This window comes from Vulpes vulpes, chromosome 13, assembly GCF_048418805.1.
Source record: "Vulpes vulpes isolate BD-2025 chromosome 13, VulVul3, whole genome shotgun sequence".
Classification (NCBI taxonomy): Eukaryota; Metazoa; Chordata; class Mammalia; order Carnivora; family Canidae; genus Vulpes; species Vulpes vulpes.
In genome coordinates this window covers 18441002-18462094 of record NC_132792.1, presented here as the reverse complement: position 1 = coordinate 18462094, position 21093 = coordinate 18441002, and the positions used below count along the sequence as shown (strand labels likewise).

Below are 21093 nucleotides of genomic sequence, written 5' to 3'. Positions count from 1 at the left end.
GGGAGGAAGAATCCCAGATGATCTCAAAGAGGCTATTGGGTGCTGGCTCATGCAGGACCTCATGGGTCACAGTGGAGCCTTTGTGTTTCATTTTGGGTGTTATGAGGAGCTAGTGGAGGGGATTTTAATCAGGCAGTGACACGATGTGATTTGTTTCAAAAGGCTCATCCTTCTGGTGTTTAGAGAATGGATATTTAATGAGCTCCCTGATGGTCAATGGTTGAAGAGCTTGTGTAGTCTGAGTGCCTTGCATATTCAACAGAAGAAAATGGGTGTGGTTGTCTTTCTCAAATATTCTAAGGGCAATACAGGACATATGAGTTTTATTTTGTGTACTTCCTCAGGCAAAACTAGAAGTTACAGAGAAGCATGTTTCATCTCATAGGAGGAACTTTCTAGCAATCGGTGCTGCCAGAGTTCTCTTACAAAAAATGAACTCATGGTTACTATTCAACAACAGGCTGAGTGGGTGACACTGGTCAAGAATTATGGTATAAAGTATTGAAATTCAGAGGAAGATTGGCCACACATTTTGTGTCCTTTCCAACTCTAGACTTCTATTATTTTCTCTTTTCTTAAAACTCTCTTAGGGTGGGGGGCCTGGGTGACTCAGTTGGTTAAGCATCTGACTCTTGATTTTGGCTCAGGTCATGATCTTGGGGTTGTGGGATCGAGTCCTATGTTGGGCTTTATGCTCAGTGGGGAGCCTGCTGGGGATTCTCTCTCTCCTTCTCCCTCTGTCCCTTCCCCTCAAGTAAATAAGTAGATCTAAAAAAAAAATAAAAAACAACCTCTCTTAGTTAGCTGAGTTCTCTCTCTGTAAAGACCAGCAAAGAAGCACTCAAATTAAATTAAATAATCAGAATTCCCTTTTATTTTTTCTGAATAAATCAAAAGGAAAGGTAAAGATCCTTATACACACTTTGTTCTTACTATTTCATCCCCTGAAGGAAATGTATATATATATATAGTTATAGATAGTTATATAATTGGCATGCACAATTTAATTTATGCCAATTAAAGATAACATGAGGGGCTAGGCTAAGACAAGGAGAAACACCTTTCACAAAATAATTTGATGGACTTAAGCAAGAGATGAAGCAATCTACTCGGGTAGATCTAAAAGACAGCTCTAAGACGAGCTGACCTTATACTGCCTCTCCTAGCCTTATAGGTCTCTTATAATCCTTTGTAAACAGAGAGAGACTGCAAAGTTGAAATACAGTGACCTCAGCTTGCCACTAGAGTATTATGCAAGAGAATGCAGAAGTCCTGGACCTTACATTGTCTCACTAAACTTCTGTGGCTCTAATGAGCGATGTTATACAACTTGTTAATTGCTAAAATCCTGGGCTGTCGGACTTGGTTAGAGTCATAGCTCAGATGCTCCCTAGCTGTGTGGCCTGAGTTAGGAAAGCTCTCTAGACTTTTGCTTCCAAATATGTAAAATGGGAGTGATACCAACACCTCCTTCACAGAGTTGTTGTGGGGATTAAGTAAAAAGGTCCTTGCAGTATTCATTGTTAATAATAACAGCTATAGAATATGCCAGACATTGCACAGAAATTCCCTCAAAGTCTTGCAAAGTACATATTAGTTTCTCTTTTTGACAGGGGCTCACAGAAGCAATTTAGTAAATCTTAAGTAATTTGCCCAAGTTCATGAAAATTCATTCAAATTCAGATCTGCATAACCAGAATCTAGCTTCTAAGTAAATACTTCTATTCTAGTCCACTATGCTATGATACATTTAGTTTATTACTTTTTAAAGAAAGTCATCCAATCTCACATGTAGAGGGCAGTTGAAGAGGGTTTTCTCTTGGTGCCTTTAAGAGTTTGGATACAGGGGTGCCTGAGTGGCTCAGCGGGATAAGCGTCAAACTCTTGATTTCAGCTCAGGTCATGATCTCAGGGTCATGGGATCAAGCCTTGTGTTGGGCTCCATGCTCAGAGTGGAGTCTGCTTGAGATTCTCTCTCTCCCTCTCCCGATTCCCCTCCCCCTGCGCTCTCTCTCTCTCTCTCTCTCTCTCTCTCTCTCTCTCTCGTGCTCACTCTCTCTCAAATAAATAAATAAACCTTTTTTTTTTTTTTAAAGTTCAGATACAGAACAGACTGTAAAGGACAGTTTCTCATTTTGGCACCAACTGCAGGTTAAAGCCGTTTTACCAATGCATTCTTACTGCATCCTCTGAAGCAGCTGGTTTTGCATGCCTTCAAGGTTTGGAGCTGGGTGAGCTCAGTCCTAGCCTGTAGCTGATGACCTCAGGTAACAGAGCCCTTGGCAAAGGATGCCATTTTCTCCTTTTCCCAGTCTTCTCTCCCTTTCTGCTGTTGTTTCCTCTTCTTCCTGAGAATTGACAAAATTCTCTAACTCTTATTTTTGCAGTTACTCTCATGTGACCTTACTATTGACAATGACCCAGTTGTTTTACTCAACGACAACACAGTTGATGTGATGCCAGTACTAAGGACAAAGATCGCCGCCTGACGGAGCTGGGAGCAAACTTTCTGTATTGGTTCCTCTCACTGCACACAACATATTCTCATCATAATAATGGCAATGAGCACAGTAACCTACTGGGAGTCAACCACAAGCCAAACATTTAACATAGGGTTTAGCACTCATTCACTTGTTCATCCATTTACACAGCAAATACTGTTTTAGAAAGTGGAAAAGACACCAGCAATTAACAAAAGAACCCAAATGCCGGCTCAGGGAGCTTACATTTTGTTGGATGGAAAAGACATAAAATATACGAATATGTCAATTAGTGATGAAAGCTATGAATAAAGAATAAAACAGGGTGCTGGGAACAATGAGAGACCTCAGCCCTTGAACCACACAAAGCCATTAGGATTATCCTATTTTATAGATGAAGAGTTTGAATAATTTGCCAAAAGTCATCCAATGTCAAAACAAGAATCTGCTACATTCTGATAATGACAATAATAGATATAACAATTATAATAATTATCATCTATGAAGGTAATATATAATTACCTTACAAAATCCCGTGAAGTACAGAATCCTATTTTGTGAGTGAAGAACCAAGACTCAGAAAGATGAGATAAATAGCTCACAGCTACACAGTAAGTAGTGGGGAAAGGATTTACACCCAGTCTGAATGGCTCAAAGTCCCTGATCTTTCCACCACACCTTGCCCCCTCTGATGTGTCTGTTTTGCCCAAAGTTCTCACTGAACTCAAAGTTTCTTGAGGACAGGGACTGCATCTCCACCATCTCTTGAAAATTCTCCAGCATCTGGCACAGAAAATGTTGAACTTTCTGCATCTGGACCTGCCGCATTCCCCAGAGAGACAGATGGATGGTTGCCCATTCCACTATTCAGACCTTTTCGACCTTGCTTAGCAGTGGATCCCCGGTGTATAATGAGTTCTGTGGGCAACATTACCCTTGAACCCCAGGGTGCCAAGTGACATTCAGAGCTCACAGGTGCAGTGGCAACCTGCTAGCTTCAACCTAACCTCTTGGAAATACCTGCATTCCCAGGCGAACTTGGGTCCCACATGGCTCTGTTTGCCTCTTTATTACACTGGTGTTTGTTTAGGAATGAAAGGAATACAGCAGCAGGAGGCACATGGCCTGCATTTTAATGAGGGCCAACCCTATGGAGTAAAGGGGGCATTGTGATGGATTTGAAGGGCCTGCGGACTTGCTGCATCACGTCAACTCCAGCCTAACAATGCTTTCCTCAACACTCCCCGGCTTGGTGCTCACAGCTGCACTTTGCACTTGCACGCACATTGTGGCTAACCCATAGTCCGAGATTAGACTGGGCGAAGGAATGAATGATTTCCCTTCATATTGTTCAAGTTGCTTCGCGAGAGTACATCACAGCTAAATGGAGACATTTTGAAAGCAGGTATAATTCCTTTTTGGTTAAGATTTAGGGAAAAGTAGACAGTTCTTAACAGTCAGGCAAAACTAGGTTCAAACTTCACTTTGTCACTTCTCAGCTGGATGAGGGTGGAAACTAACTCACTGGACTTGACCACTCTTGTGAGCCTTCTTCAGTTCTCAGCTCCAAGAGCCTCGACCAGGCTGCCTGCTCCGTGATCAGCTTGTCATTCCCTTTCCCCTCTCATCTTTTTGTCTTGTCATACTTAGCCTAACTCCTGGCATGTGTGCCTCTCCCACTGGACTGCAAGCTCCACAAAATTAGCGAGTCTATGCCCCTTCCCTTTTTTCTCCAGATCCTGGCAAGGTACCTGGCATACAGAGCCATTTAATTAACATTGGTTGAACAAATTAACAGAGGAAGAGGAAGGTGAAGAAAGAGGAAGGAAATTGTAACCAGAGTTTAGGGGGTTCAGACAGAAGAGAAAAGGGAGCAGGGAAGTGTCCTGCAGCTTCACTCTCAATGCAATGGCAGCAGGGTTGGCTGGGGCCTTCTCTTCTGTCCCTTCCTGGCCTGGCCTCCAAGGCAAGAGTTCTGAAGAATTCTCTAGATCCTCGAGGAGTGCTAAGCCTCAACCTTAGAAAAATAATGCCACTTTCTTGTCCCTGTCCCCACACACCCAAAACCCTGTTGCTCATGTCCCCATACACTGAAACCACTTCACTTGAGTAAAGAAGCCTCCAGGAGCCTCCGCCATGTCATTAGTTACTTTCTGTTGACTAGCCATTCAAGGGTTTGTAAACAATGTGGAAAATTTTTCCAGACTATTCAAGCCTTCCACTCCCATCACTCTCAGGGAATAACTTTATCCCCTAATCTCCCCAAAGATCAAGGCTATTCTAATATGCTAAATACGTTCTACATGCAGATTTTATTCCTAGTGACTCCATAGACAAAATTTGCTTTGGAGGGTGAGAATACTGGTAAAAACTGGGTTGTTGTTGTTGTTGTTGTTTTTAATTTCTTGTTTTTGCCGAAGGATCAAATTATAGATTGAGGTGTTTCTTGGGAAAATTGCTTGTCTTGTGTTATTTAGGAAGGTCATTCTCTGGCAGCCTGACTGCATTTTTAGTCCATTTAGAGCCACTGGGAGTGGATGTTAAGACTATAAATAATCAGGGGTAATAGTAATAAGGGGTTTAGGATCCAGCGAGCACTGGATGAACATCCTGTAACATCTCACAACACGCCTTCCCAAGGCAAAAGTGGCCAGCCAAGGACTAAAAGACATGCTCAGGCCAAAGACATCTGTCACAGAGAAGCTGGAAGAGCATCTTTCCTAGCTGTTATCCAACAAGCAGGGGTCACTGCGCTCTGTAGGCTTCCTGGTTGAGGTGATCTGTCTACCAACCATGGCAGATGTTCCCAACTTTTCCAAATTCTTTTTTAACCCCTACTTTGAAATAATAGTTATTGGGGCAGCCCCAGTGGCCCAGCGGTTTGGCGCTGCCTTAAGCCCGGGGTGTGATCCTGGAGACCTGGGATCGAGTTCCACATCAGGCTCCTGCATGGAGCCTGCTTCTCCCTCTGCCTGTGTCTCTGCCTCTCTCTCTCTCTCTCACATGAATAAATAAAAATAAAAACTTTTAAAAAAAAGAATAGTTATTGGAAATAAAAGTAGCAAATGTCATGTGGACTGCATGTCATGTACTCTTCTAATTTCTTCTTAGACATCATCTCATTTAACCTGAGTAACAATCATGCATATAGATACTATTATCATCTGTAATTTATGAATGGCAGAAATGGAGGTACAGAAAAATTAAGCAGTAGAGATGGGATTTAAACAGAGCCTGAGCGCTTAACCACAACCCATCCCGTCTGCCTTGTCTTTGAGACGAAAAGCATTTAATAAGAAATCACAAATCAGTTTCCCCATTGTTATGCCCATTTACAACAAATGTAATCTACAATCAGCCTTCAGATCAGCTGTAGAAAGAGTAGAGGTTTTGGAATTCAACAGACTTTGGGTCAAATTCTAAGAACTGTGAGACACCCCAGTCATTCGTGCATATGGCCCTGGCCTCCTAAGACCTGTAAGACCTTGCCAGGTCATTTAACCTCTTCAGATCTTCACTTTTTTTTTTTTTTTTTTCATCCTAAAAATGAGTATAATAGTCACTCCTTCAAAGGGTAGTTTTGGGCAGGTTCAGGCAAACTTTTCCTGTAAAGGTCCAGATCATAAATATTTTAGGTCTTGCAGGCCAATGCAATGATTCCTATCAAAACTACTCAACTTGCTATTACAGTGTGAAAGCATTCACAGACTTTACAGAAACAAAGGAGGTTAACTGTGTTCTGATAACATTTTATTTACAAAATAGGCAGCAACCAGATTTGGCCTACAGGCTATCGTTTGCCAACTTTTGGTTTTGAAGATTACACGAGAGGATGTATGTGCTGTGCATGATCCTTAGAATACATGTCATCAAAAAAGATAGTATAATTATGGTTTCAGCATGAGATGACCAGTGCTTTCAAGTTGGGTCAAAAAAATCCCAACCAAAATCAAGTAAATTTAACATTGTCAGGAAATCTCTGAAGCCTCACTTGGTTAAATGTATAACTTTCACAGACTTTTTTGAAATATTGAAAATTACCAACACTCTACCCCTAATATTACTTTATAGGTTGGGCTCTCAGAGACAATAGTTTTTTAGTATTTTCAATATTTATGACATATTTAAACTAAAAAAGTATTCATTGACTATTTGAAAATGAAATCTGGGGAATCCTGGGGTTTTCTGTTGTTACTGCTGTTTGTTTTGTTTTGCTTGTCTGTTTTTTCCTAAATCTGACAACCTTACCTATGGACCTCTATGATCCCACAATTTCAAAGCCACTTTTTTTTGTCACATAACAAGAATAACCCAACACAAGCAACATTTTGTTCCTTCAGGGAGGAAAAGAATTACATTCTTATGGAATTATCCCCAAGGTTCAAAACTAATAAGTCCCCTGGGTAGAAGCCACTGAAACACTATGAGACAACCAGTGCTCTGCACTCACAGATGCCAAGAACAAGCTTAGGTCACCCAAGGAAAAAAGTGCAATAATCTTGCATTTGTTCCTGCTGATTAAAGTCAAGCAGCTTCTGGAAACTGTGAGGCACCCCTCACATCACTCTGTTGAATTAATATCTGAGCAGTATTAATGATGGAAAAACCCAATTATATCCAACACGTCCAAAGTTTTGCAATTGGATTTGTCAGCAATCAAACTGTGTACTAAGAAAGCCTGGTTTGTCAGTAAACAAAGCTTCTGAGTGGAGAAGAAATATTCTGCACACATAAACATAGGCGTCTAAATTCCTGATAAATATTTGATAATGAAGTCGTGGGAGGAGTAGGTGCCTCCAGGCATCAGATATCTTCCAACAAGTAGGATTATAAAATCTTTCTCAGGGGATTTAGAAGAAAAAAAAAAAAAAAAGAAATGTGGCTCAGCATGCCGCAACCCATGTCTTTTCAAAATTTAAAGACAAAAGATGATATTTGACATGTCCATGAAGGTGAAAAGCACTGTGTTTTAATTAATAGTACAGCATTTAGTATCAAAAGGTCTATTTTTGAGTTTCTACCGCTTCCAACCTGTGCAGTCTTGAATCTCTCTGAACTTCCAATTCCTATCCCTAAAGCAGTTATAAGAATTATCATCTCTTCTCTTTGGTCAGGATCAAAGGAGATCATGGATATGGAAATGCTTTGCTAACTGGGACCAGCAATACACTATCATCTATCATTCCTATAAATAACAGCAGGATCTCTGGTGACCAAAGAGCAAAATAATGTATTGAGTGTTACCAGCTGAAACCATGCCAGGGGAATTAAGTGCTCATGAAATCTGTATTAATTTAAGTCTGTAGTAAGCCATAACAAAGTATCACATACTGAATGGCTTAAGTAACAGAAATTTATTGACTCACAGTGCTGGAGGCTGGAAGCCCAAAATCAAGGTGTCGGCAGGGTTGGTTCCCTCTGAGAGCTGTGAGGGAAGGATTTTTCTAGGACTCTCTTCTCGGCTTTGTAGATAGCCATATTCTCCCCCTGTTTCTTCCCATTCTCTTCCCTCTATATGTATCTCTGGGTCAAATTTCCCCTCTTTATAACTACACCAGTCCTATTGGTGGTCCTATTAGGACTCACCCTGATAACCTCACTTTACTTATTACCTCTGTGAAGACCCTGTGATGGTTAGTTTTATGTGCCAATTTTATTGGACTAAGGGATGCCCCAATAGTTGATAAAGCATGTCTGGGTATGTCTATGAGGGTGTTTCCGGAAGAGATTAGCATCTGAGCATTTGAGTCAGTTGAGTAAAGATCACCCTCACCAATGCATCATCCAATCCACTGAGCTCCTGAATGGAACAAAAAAGTGGAGGAAGGGCAAATTTGCTCTTTTTGCTTGAGCTGGGACATCCATCTTCTTCTGCCCTCACATATCTATGCTTCTGGTTCTCACACCTCTGAACTTAGACTGGAATTTACACCATCAACCTCCCATGCTTTGGACTAAAACTAAAATACACTACCAGTTTTCTAAATTCTCCAGCTTGCAGACAACAGATCTTGGGACTTCTTGGCCTCCATAATCATGTGAGCCAATTCCTATAATAATTCTATATAGTTGATAGATAGAAAGATAGAGATATAGTTTATCTAGTTGATAGAAAGATAGAGATATAGTTTATATCATATATATATCATATATATATAGTCTATTAATTCTGTCCTGACTTCCAAATAAAGTCACACTCTGTGGTACTCGGAGTTAGGGCTTCAACCACGGGTCAAGGGAGAGACATAATTTAACCCATAACAACATCTTTCATCTATCTTGTTAAAAAATCGCCAAATTGATTCACGGTGTTTCCTAACCAAGGTCTGCTTCTCAAATGAAAATATTTCACTCTACAATGGAGACCTACCTCCTTGCTGAGTGTCTAAGTTGATAAATTATTTGCTTCAGAATAAAGATCTAAAGCCATGGCCACTCATATATCTTCTCTAGACAGTGAAACATTAGGCAGTGTCTTTCATTTTAGAGAATTATCTTTATCCTGTAACACACATCTCATCATTTTTCCTTATATTTAGCTTGGGAATAAAAATTTGTTACACTGACAGAAGTGCTGAAGTTTTTAGATTTCAGACTCAATTCTTTAAGAAACATATCTATTGGTTATCTCTCACTTCTGCATCAAGCTTGCTGGTTATTGACACATTTCCAAATCAGATGCCTTCATTAAATTAAAAAAAAGCTAGTAAGTATATACACACATATAAAAAATGTTACATATTGTACATATATATAACATGGAATAGGAATGAAATTTTTAAAAGTAAAATTGGGGGTGCCTAGGTGGCTCCATTGGCTTAAGTTTGACTTGATTTTGGGTCAGGTCATGATCTCAGAGTTCTGAGATCAAGGCCTATGTCAGGCTCCATGCTCAGTGGAGAGTCTGCTGGATATTCTCTCTCTCCCTCTGCCCTGCCCCGCATGTGTTCACTCGCTTGCTCTCTCTTTCTCTTTCTCTCTAAAATCTTTTTTAAAAAGAAAAGAAAGAAAAGTAAAATTAGGCCTTTCTTTAATTCTTGCTTTCATAGCAACTCAGTATCCTTATTTTAGTCATAAACTGTCCTGTCATTTTAGAAATTTAAAATATCCCATAAAGAACAGATGTATGGGTACATGGACATATGTCTTAGGGGATAATCATAACATTATTTGTACCATCAATAAAGTAGAAACAGTCTGATACCCACCAAGAGGAGTTAAACAAATCATGAGGCAGCAAAATGGAACACAATGCACCACTGAAGATCATGTTTTTGAAAAATATATAATGTCATGAAGTAATACTCTTGGTATGTTGTTAAGTGAAAAATAGGTTACAGAAAGATTTGCGTGATTCTGATTTTAATGCTACACGCGCATAAAAGTATAGGTGGGTATTTACCCATGTGTTAATATACTTATCTCTAGACCCTGATATTGTAGACAATTTTTTGTTCCTCCTTGGTACTTTCTTTATATAACTTTTTCCAATAAAATGCATGCCTCATTTATTTCCTTCTGAAAGGTGTTTGCCTTAGACATAGCACTATTCACACCATAGGGTTACTGTCTGTTTCAAGACCTTAGTATTGGACTCCTAGGGGATAATAGAAGGAGACCAAATAAATATAAAAATAATTATGTATTCAACACTATCATGCAGCCTAAGATGTTAAAGGAGGCCTTAATGAAGGACTCAACATTTGATTTAGATCAGGCCTTGATGAAAAAGTATATTCTCAAAAAATATATTCTCAATGAGGTAAATAGGTTGGACAGAGGAGGGAAGTTTCTGATATAAGAAAAGGCAAAAGTAAACAAATAAGCAGCAAAATGCTGACTCTTCTCTGAAAGTAACAAATATAGTTCAGTATGCATAGTTTTTAGGATTTCTAATAGGATGTCAGCAGACCAGGCAGGAATATTACGTCAGGGGGACGAATCATCAGAAATTTTATTGTTCAAATTAAGACCCTTTGACAGTGAATGTGGAAATTCTCAATAGGTACCAGGAGACAGCAGGCTTACATTAGGACTGGTCAGGGAAACCGGGACCTATGGCGGCTCTGCAAAGGCCCAGATCACCGGGGCCCTTAAATGCCAAGCTGAGATTAGAACCTTACACACAGAATCCTGGAATCTTGGAGTTGGAAGGAAATGTGAGTGCCCATCCAGCCTGGCCACTTCTCTTCCTGCCTCTCCAACTTTTCCAAGAATAGTTACCAAGTGTTTTTGTTCAAATATCTCTATGACAAAATGCTCATTGCCTTGAAAGAGTTCTGTTAGAAAATTCCTCCTTGTACTGAGCTGAAATGTATCTCCCTGTTTCTCCCACCCATTTGGCCCAGCTCTGCCATCTCAGAGAAATGAGTGCAATGCCAATGTCACTTCTACATGAGAGTGAAGGATGTAAAGATAGACATCATAGTCCTCTCGATCTTCCGCTTGGTAGGCAGATGTCCTGCAGCCACCCTTCCCAACACATTCCTGCAGTTCACTATTTGCTTTATATCTCCTAGTTAGCTTTTTTTAAAATTATTTATTTATTTATTTATGATAGTCACACACAGAGAGAGAGGCAGAGACACAGGCAGAGGGAGAAGCAGGCTCCATGCACCCGGAGCCCGATGTGGGATTCGATCCCGGGTCTCCAGGATCGCGCCCTGGGCCAAAGGCAAGCGCCAAACCGCTGCGCCACCCAAGGATCCCTCCTAGTTAGCTTTTGAATTGTTCCACTCTTGTCCTCTTCCCCTTACCATGGGGGTAGGGCCCACCATCCTCACTTGCTTAGATTGCCACAACACCTCCTTCTCATCAACCATCCCTCCAATCCATTGTCCATTCTGCAGCTAGAACGATCTTTCCAAAACACAAAACTGATGGGGACCCTGCCCTCCTCATAGCCTTAATGATTCACTCTTCTCCTAAGGATCAATTACAGCTCCACTACATGAAGGTCTAGCCCCTATCACCACTCAATCTCATCTCTCTCATTCCCTTATCCCCCTGCAACACCTGTTTCAGTCCCTTGAAGGGACCTCTTGCTCTCTGCCTACTGAAGGGACAGTCACCTATGGTTGGAACTCACTTCACTTTATCACTTTGACCTTGAGAATCTTTGCCCAGCCTTTGGGTCTCACTTTAAACTTGATTTCCTCTAAAAAGTCTACCCTGGTCCTGCTAAATCTGGATTAAATATGCCTTGTAAGGTGGTTCCACAGAGACCTAAATTTCCCCTATTAAAGCAAGTTTAACATTGAATTTAAATTATCTGCTTATTCTTCTAGTACCTTTGGTATTCTGTGAACTCCATGAAAGCAAGTCTGTCTCTTTTAGCCCCATTATCTTCAGCATCTGGCACAATGATTGGTATATAACATATGCTAATGTATTCATGGATTCATATGTATCAACCAGAACTAAATACAATTATTCTGATATAGTCTGCACAACACAGAGGAGAATGACTGTCACCTTTCATTTTCTCTATTCTATACCTTTCTAAATAAAACCTAACATTCTTTAAATTTTATTTAAATTCAATTTGCTAACATATAGTATAACACCCAGTGTTCATCACATCATGTGCCTTCCTTAGTGCCCATCACCCAGTTACCCCATCCCCCACCAACCTCCCCTTCTGCAACCTTTTGTTTGTTTCCCAGAGTTGAGTCTCTCATGGTTTGTCTTCCTCTCTAATTTTTTACCACTCAGTTTCCCCTCCTTCCCTTATGTCCTTTTCAGTATTTCTTATATTCCACATATGAGTGAAACCATATGCTAATTGTCTTTCTCTGATTGACTTACTTCATTCAGATAACACCCTCCTATTCCATAGACGTCCATGTAAATGGTAGGTATTTCATCCTTTCTGATGGCTGAGTAATATTCCATTGTGTATATATATATATATATATATATATATATATATTCATATATATATACCACATCTTCTTTATCCATTCATCTGTCAAAGGACATCGTGGCTCCTTCCACAGTCTGGCTATTGTGGACATTGCTGCTATGAACATTGGAGTACAGGTGTCCTGTCGTTTCACTACATTTGTATCTTTTGAGGTAAATACCCAGTAGCCCAATTGCTGGGTCATAGTGTAGCTCTATTTTTAACTTCTTGAGGAACTTCCACAGTTTTCCAGAGCAACTGCACCAGCTTGCATTCCCACCAACAGTGTAAGATGTAAAACCTAACATTTTAGAGAAAACTTCTCACTATTGATTTTATTGTCAGTTTAAACTCCTAAACCTTCACTATATGAAGCCATGGCTTTTATCTTAAACTTTCTCTCTCTGTCACTTCCTGCCCCATGCCCCTCTAACCCTCCTCTCTTCCCCACTCTCTCTTCCTATTTCTCTCTCTACCTCTTACTCTTCCACCCCTTTCTTGCTCTTCTCTCTCTTGCACAGATACACCCAATGATTTGCAATTGACTGTTATGATCCATGCACAACACATTTTATATCTATTTCTGCATACTTCCCCACAACATAGAAAGCCAAAATAGACTACGACTGATTGATAGCTTTTGGACTCTTAACCCTTATGCTTTTCTCTAAGCAAATGTGATCGATGTGTTATGCCTTCGTAGATATCACTGATATTGAATAAAAGAGGGATAAGGACAGAGCCCACAGCATACGACTAAAGACATCCACCCATTAGTCCAATAGCCTTTAACAAATGCATTCAACCAGGTATTAATTTAGCTCACATGCATCCTTCTAATCCAGAAGAAGATTGTAAGATCTGGGCCCTTCCTGAAATCAAGGTTTTGAATTGGTTGATCATAATTAGGTATACCATATTCCAGGTGCTTTATTTTAGTTAAAATTCCTGACACCTATTATCCCTTTTCAATACCTAATACAACTATGACTCAGAAAGAAAGTCACACAACTAGCAAGTGCCGGAACAGGAATGTGAGCCCACGTCCTGTGACTTCACATTCAATACCACATATTACACTGGGATTCTCTCAAAAGAGAAAATATGCTTAATTAGATGTATGCTGGCTCCTACTAATCACCACCTACCCTCCCAAATATCTGTGGAATGAATTAATCCTTTGACTAGAGACTTTTTTTTTTTTTTTTTTTTTTTTACCTTTGACTAGAGATTCTTAACCTGAGTTCATGTCAACTGAAAGGAATCTAAGAGTGGACTTGTATGAACCTCCCGAAAGCTTACAGAAAGTGCCCTGTGCTGTATATTGTCCATTTTTGCTGAGAAGAGTAATGTTCATCCAAATCTCAAAAGAACTATGGCCCCAAACAAGAACAAGTAGAGTTTCAATAACTCTCTATAGAATTTAATCATCACTCAACCTGCAGTTTCGGATGGACGTATTTCTCTCTTTGGAAAACCAAGGATGCATTTTCTCCTCCCTAGTCTCCCCAAACCACACTCAAGTCACCCTTAAAGATCTCATCCATTGGGCCCTTCTGAGGCCTTGCAGACTTCCTCTGGTTTTGGAAGATACCAGCTTGTATCTTTGGTAGCTCTCCTAGAAGATACCAGCTTGTATCTTTGGTGGCTCTCCTAGAAGCCCACCTATCTTGGCCTTCAGGACCTTCTTTCCATGCCAGGTTCCTGCCGAAAGGATTCCTTCACCTTCACAAAGCCAAAGCAAAACTGGTCTGGAACAAGGTTAGGATACATGCAGGTAGCAATCAGAGAAACTCATTAGTTGAGATGTGGATTGGAGAGAGAGCTAGTACAACTGGAGACGTGCGGGATTATCTCAAATACTCAGAAAGTCTAAACCCTTCCTTTGTTAAAAAGGTGAAGACTATGCCTTTTCCTGATAATCAAGGGTGAACTTCGCTCTTCACCCTTTACCATCCTGTATTTATAGATTGTATCTCTATCACCCTATTCAATGCCTGAACATAATAGTCACTGACAAGAACTTCACAAGAATTCACACTCATTCACTGAGCATCCCAGTTGGGGCCAGGTTATAGGCTCTCGGGATGCTAAGAAAAAGGGCTGATCCCTGCCCTAGAGCACTTTACGGGCCAGGAGGAGACAGACAAAAAAAAATAGATGTGTGCAAGAAGGAATGGTAAATGCTCTAACAGAAGGAATAAAGTAAGCTCTGGAAGAATATGGGAGGGCCACCTAACCCATTCCGGAGGATGGGGAGCAGATGGTCTGGGTAGTTTCCAAGAGAAAGTAGCTCTCAGCCGAGTCTCTGAGGAAAAATATAGACACAGACCCAAGAGAAGGACAAGGAGGAAAGTCATGTTTCGTAAATAGTTTAATATGCCTAAATTTGCAAACAATGTGCATAAAATGTGGAGAGGAAGTGCAGGATAAGAGATGAGATTGCAGGGGAGGGTAAAAGGCAAGTCATGGAGGACCTGTGCACACCAACTCAACAGGGAAAAATAGGACTGTACTGAAGACTTTTCCAAAAAAATCTGTATGATGATATTTGCATTTTAGAGAGATTATTGGACATGGTACGGTGACCAGATAGAGGGCGTGGGATGGGTAGTCCTGGCCTACCAGTGGGAAATTTTGACTACAATGGAATTTGGGGTGTTACAGATTTTGACTAAAACAGTGGCAAGTCAGATGGAGAGGCAGGGATGTGTGTGAATTGTATGAAGTGGGTTAAAGAGAGACTCGGTGCAGGTAGAGACCTGGTGACCCACCAGGTGTGAATGAAAGAGAGGAAGCCACTTAGGATGAGTCTGCTGTGTCTGGCTTGGACGGTGGGCATCCATTTGAGTAGCAGCGAATGGAAGAGGAGGACCGGGCCTAGGAGAAGGAGGGAGAAGACAAATTCAGTTTCGAACATGATGGTTTTAAGGTGCTCCCCGGAACATCAAAGAGGAGATGTCCCTTACAAAAGGTTGGTATTTAGGAGAAAGACCAGGATAAGCCACAGAGTTGCAAGTGATGGTGGCAGCCATGGGAGTGGATGACATTTCATGGAAATGGGATGAAAAGGAAAGAGGATCGAGGAACGGAGGGATGTGCCAACACTGCCGCTGAAAAGGAAGGACCTTTAGAGGCATGAAATGGGCACCAAGGATGCCAGAGGGAGTCCAGGAGAGAGTCATGAGATAGAGAGCGGGTGGGAGAGGGGACCACCAACGTGCTGGAACTGAGGCAGAGGAGCCAGGAGAAAGCTGAACCTGCTCTACGGTTCAGAGAGGTCTTTGGGGGCCCTGACCAAGCTTTGCCTTTCGGAAGCCCAGGGTAGCTGCCAGCTGAAGGGCTGGGAAGCGGTACCTGGGTAGCGAGGGAGTGCAGACCCGCCGGCGACACCCACCTCTTTCCAGAGGTTTGGTGGGGGAAGAGCAGAAGCGCAATTAGCATCTAATGGACTCAAGGGCCGAGCGCCCCGCCTCTCCTCGGTGGAACCGAGGGTGCGACAAACACACACACGGATACCGCCACCGGCTTCTCTCTCCGTCCCGCTGAGCGCTAGAAAGGCTTTTGTTTTCATTCCCTTTATCAGTGAGAAATGGCTCTGGGCTTAACCTGTTAAAATGAAACCAGAGCGTGGCAGCGCGGCAATGGGAACCCTTTGACCCACCGCCTGCCCCTTCCGATCCTCCCCACCTGCTCTGCTTGCCCTGGGACGTTTCCAAGCCCGGATCAAAAGCACCCCCTGCTCCGCTGAGACCCCAGGCTCCCTCGAACTCTCATCCAAAATTAGCCAGATCCGTTTGAAAGACTTGTTCAAATAGTGCAGTACAAAGGGCCCAAGGGCTGGCTGCCCCGGCTGCGTGCACGCCGGTCAGATCTTTCCCTAGTGGAGCCCGGGAGGGGCCCCGTCCCTCTGCGACACGGGTGCAGGACCCCAGAGAACGTGACTGACCCAGAGGGCTTCAAAAATCCCCATCCTTCCTGCAGAGCCCTCGTGCAGCAGGTAATGAGCCCCCCGCGGAGCCTGTGGCGGGGCCAGGGAGGAGGCAAGTCCCAGCCCCCTGAGCCTGGCTGTGCCCGGCGTGGGGCGGAGCAGGGGTGGGGGTGGGTGGGTGCGGCGGCGGGTAGGGCTCCCACTTGGCACGGGTTCGAGCCTTGGGTGAACCGAGACCCGTCCACTCCCTCTCCGCGCGTTCCGCCGGCTCGTTTTGCAGAAACGGGAGACGCAGTATGCACAAACCCAAACACTCCCTGGCAAGGAAAACTCGCAAGGAGCTAAGCTCTGCAGCTCGCGCGCCTGGAGATCGCTCCAGCCCGGCGCACGGGAACGCAGCCCCACGGGGACCGCTCGCCCGCGAGTCCCGAGGCCCTTTGCAAGGGTGACGGCTCGGCGGCTCGGGCTCGGGAGCCCCAGGACGGAGGCGGGGGAGGGAGAGGCGCCTACCGTACCCGATCGGCGCGGCGGGTCATGCTGCGGGCGTCTGGGCGCTGCGGGCGCGGCCTCTGCGGCGGGGCCGGCGGACCTGTGAGCTCTGCCCCGGGACGGCCGCCCCGGGCTGCTCTTGTTTGCACTGGGCCGTTTGCTTTTGGGATTTCTCCAATGCAGATGTAGTCAGGGGGCCGCTGTCCCGGGGGACAATGATTCCATTGGAAGCTGGCCTTTGACAAGACTCACACATGACCTTTGACTAAAATGGCTTTGGGGAAGGAAAAGTGTCCGCAGGCTGAAGACGGGGGGCACCCGGGGCAGCCGCCCGCGCTCCCACCCCCAGCCGTGCCAAGTTAATTTTTCATCCCGTAACCTTTCAAGGAGAGTCTCCACGAGGTTTGATTTGCGATTCTCCTTCCTTCTTTCCTTCCTTCCTTCCCTCCTCCTCCCTCCCTGCCCTGGGAGTCCTCCCCTGCTTCTTCCAAAAGGGTTTTGCTGCGCGAGTTTTCCCGCTGCGCTGCTGCTGCTGCTGCTGCTGCTGGGCAGCGTCTACGGTGGAAGTTGCTCTGACCTTCCCGGGAATATCACCACCATGTTCCCCCCTCCTGGAGGGCAGGCCACCGCGCACAGGGCGCTTTTCACAAAGGTGCTGTCATCTGGCCTCTCAGACAATGCAGGGGAGGCTCGCCTGTTCCTGCCATTTTTACCCCCGAAAGATAAGAGAAGCTCCAGGGAAAGAGGGTATTGGCCCCATCACCCAACCAGAAAGTGAAACCCAGGTCCTCCAAACTGGCATCCTGTCCACTTGCACAAAGCACGCACCTCCCTGCCGGGTGGCCCACAACTCGAAGTCAATTATAACACAGAAACACACTGCCACGCCTAATTACAACATACAGTATGAAGTAGCTGTGGCTACAGCTATTTTAATTTTTCAATTACCAAAGTGTTAGATATTGTTCTAATAGAATAGCTATTTAGGTTTGTGATAGCCACAGAAGTCTCAAATTTATTGAGTACTTTTTAAACATTGACTATATTTTCCCTTTAGAGCGGCTGCTAAAAGGAGGCTACGGGAACCAGCCTGGCCACTTCGAGGTATGGGTGCAAACTCCAGGGTGTCCTTAGGGTGCTACAAGAGTCCATCACTAGTGATGATCAGAGCTTGCCCCCCCCCCCCTTTTCCGGGTCCTTCCAGATGATGAAAGGGGATGAGGGTGTGGGATTGGGAGGAAAGCCCTGGACAAGGAATCAGTATCCCACAATTTTTTTGTGTGCGGAGAAGAGCTATGATGGTCTACAGAGAGGCCCTGGAGCCACCTGGTGTGTCAGGTGGTATCGTCTGCATTTTTTTCTCAGCTTAGGAAAGGGGAAAGGGGGTAATACTCACACTCATTTTGGAAGGACTATAAGAAGTCAGCCAGGAGGAGAAGAGGGAAGGTCCTCACTTGAGCCAGACACCACCACCTACAAAAGCTGTCCCAGTGCTTCAGGCAACTGAAAATAATACCTGCAGGCAGACGCACCGGGTGTGGGAGTCTTGAGAGGAGGGTGTGGGTTTGGACTCTGCCCAGCCTCCTGAATCACATCACTCTGTGGAGTCTGGACCTCATCCTGCAGTGCCAAATGAATGGGTTAATACAGCCAGCCTGCGTTATCAGCTTATCTGGAAAGGATGCAGGAGTCATATGTTGTTCTACAAGAAAAAAATATGTATCAACCTAACTTGGAAGTTATGGGCATTAGCCTCATCGGACACCTGCTGTTTCTTCTTCCTGGCTACGAAAACAGGAGCAATCTATTTAACCTCACTGTGCCTCAGTGTTCTCATCAGTAAAATGGGGGTTATGCTTTCTGCTATGAGGATGAAGTGAAATTATGTAGGTAAAACTCTCCACTTTTCTTCCAATGTACAGTAGCACTCGATAAATGTAGCTCTTGTTATATTTTGTGGTACTTTGATGTGCACAGAGCCTACCATGGAGAAAATAAGGGGAAAGCAAGGAGCTCTGTCCCTTCCTGTTCCCTCATTCCCTTCTGGCCACCACATTTTGGGCCTTTGACTCATGAAGGTTTGTCCTTTGTACCCTCCCCTGGTTATCTTTCAGCTCTTCCACATGACTTCCTTAATGGCCCGGTCTAGACTTTGATATCAGTTTCAATCTTTCTCTCCCTCTGAACCCTAAGTGTGTTCATTTCCTTGTCCGGAACCACTGTCGTACCCATCTATCTGCAAACCCCCGAGATGTAGTTGTCCGCTAGCGCCACATGTCACCACACAGCCATGTCCACTGGTACCACCATTGACGTGTGGTCTGCAGCCTCGGCTGGGCGCCCACACCCACGTTTGGGATCTTTCCAAATGTCCCTGATCATCCCACCTCTCCAGTAACACAGAGTCACTCTTCCCACCTCCTCAGAACTCTGAACTCACTCCCACCTGCCTCCCTCTGAGCAAACAACCTCCCCCTACCCCCCAAAAGCGCTGTCTCCCCCAATACTTCCTGTCTCTGAACTAGAAAATGTATTTCCTGCCCCAGCTCCTTCCCTCCCACCTCAGAGGTGCCCCTCCTTCTGTGTACTTTGGAATCCCCCTCTTCCCATTTCCTCTGGAACATTCTTTGATCAACCATCACCCTATCTTTCAGTTTCTTCTCTACTGATTTCATTAGTTCATGCATTCAGTAAACATTTATAAAACAACGATTACATGCAGTCAGCACCTTTGAATTCTGGGCATAAACGGATAAATAAAACACCATAACCTATAAACACATTCAAGTCTCTTCCATACAATGAACTCTTTTTTTTCCTAATGTGGTTTGAATACGTGCCTGTTCCTTATAACAACAACCACAATGAACACACACACACAAACACACACATCCACTGCCTGGAACATACTTCTCATGAATCTTGTGAGGTCATTTTTTTTTCCTTTAGAACCCAGCTTAAAGTCACCTCAAAGAGATCATCCTTGACCAATCTAAGGAACCAGCCTCTCCCTCATTGTTGACTGTTAATCTTTATTTACTTCTTTTTGTTTATTTCAGACTGTACTGAGGGTCTCCTCTGTTTGCCTTTTTTCTGTTTGTCCCACTAGTCTGAACCTTTATGAGATCTGGGACTCTTATTCCCTGCTGTATTCCCAGTCACCAAGGTGTACCTATTAGGCCCTCAGTAATCATTTGTTGACTGTAAACTCCTAAGCGCCAGGACCAACTTTGCTGTAATCTTTTTTTTTTTTTTCATCTCCATTATACAGCCTACTGGTTTCTGATGCTGACTGCAAATAGAATTCAGCTTTGAAAAATTCTGATGCCCAAAGCACCCTAAGACCAGTCAGTCTTGGGCTGTGACCTCTCAATTTTTGTAAGCTTTCCAGGCAATTCTAAAAGCCCACCTTAAGACCACTGACCTAACCTCTCTCTTACACATAGGAGATACTCAATAAAGAAATGAATGGATGAATGAATGATTCAAGGAATGGAGTCACATATAGCTCCCTTGTCTTACAATCCTCTTCTCTCTGGTATTTCCACACAATGGTCTATTATCCAGGCATACAAACCACCACACACTCACCTGTGCTGTCATTTCTCCAAGCTTTCACATGCTGCTGTTTCTATTTCACATACTGCTATTTCTACCTAGGACACCCATACACCGTCTTGGCTACCTGCTGCTGGTCTTTCTGGTAAGGTTTGGGCTTAGGCTTAATACCACCTCCTCTCCCAGGTCATCCCAAGGTCCTTGCAGAGCTCTGGGCCTCTTCTCTCCTTGCATGTATCCTATGAGAGAAGGCATGCTGCTGCCTGTGGTTGTGTTAGGACTCTTCTTGTAGGAAGTTGGGAAGCTGGGGAGATGCCTTGTCTCCTTGTTTCCTCAATGGCCGAGGTCAGACTCTAGCTTTGCCATGCATTAGCTGTAACTCTTCATTCTCTATCTCCTTGTCTCTAAAAAGAGAATAAAAAAAACCAATTCTTGTCTTAAAAGCACCACATCATAGTATTGTCTTAAGAATGAATGAGGGGATGCATATTAAGTGTATAGCACTGCACTTGAGACATTATCACTGCCTGGTAAATACTTATGCTATTGTAGCTCTTGAAGTTTGGCCATAGCTGTTTATATATTGTTCTTCTAAGTAAAATTGCATGTGGAGAGAGGGTTCTGGTGCTTTAAAAAATAATGCAAGCCACTATTCTAGGAAAATGTCATACACCACGCACATACCCACTGCCAGATGGTCATCTGTGTGGTGCTTGATGAGAGTAGGGGAC

The 21093-nt window shown here is 43.5% G+C and overlaps 1 protein-coding gene across 9 annotated transcripts in view; it reads right to left on the bottom strand.

Annotated features, from left to right (window-relative positions):
* ENPP2 (ectonucleotide pyrophosphatase/phosphodiesterase 2) overlaps nt 1–18904 on the bottom strand; it is a 111100-nt gene extending 92196 nt beyond the window's left edge. For 2 of the 9 annotated variants that reach the window (XM_072734016.1, XM_072734012.1), the window contains exon 1: nt 18201–18587. In XM_072734016.1, the coding sequence (XP_072590117.1) occupies nt 18201–18206 (6 nt within the window). In that variant the 5' untranslated portion in view covers nt 18207–18587. Of the gene's footprint in view, nt 1–16830; nt 17639–18200 lie in introns of those variants that run through there. The other 7 variants (XM_072734017.1, XM_025993383.2, XM_072734013.1 and 4 more) reach the window with 7 other exon arrangements.
* Between the last annotated feature and the right edge of the window lie 2189 nt (nt 18905–21093).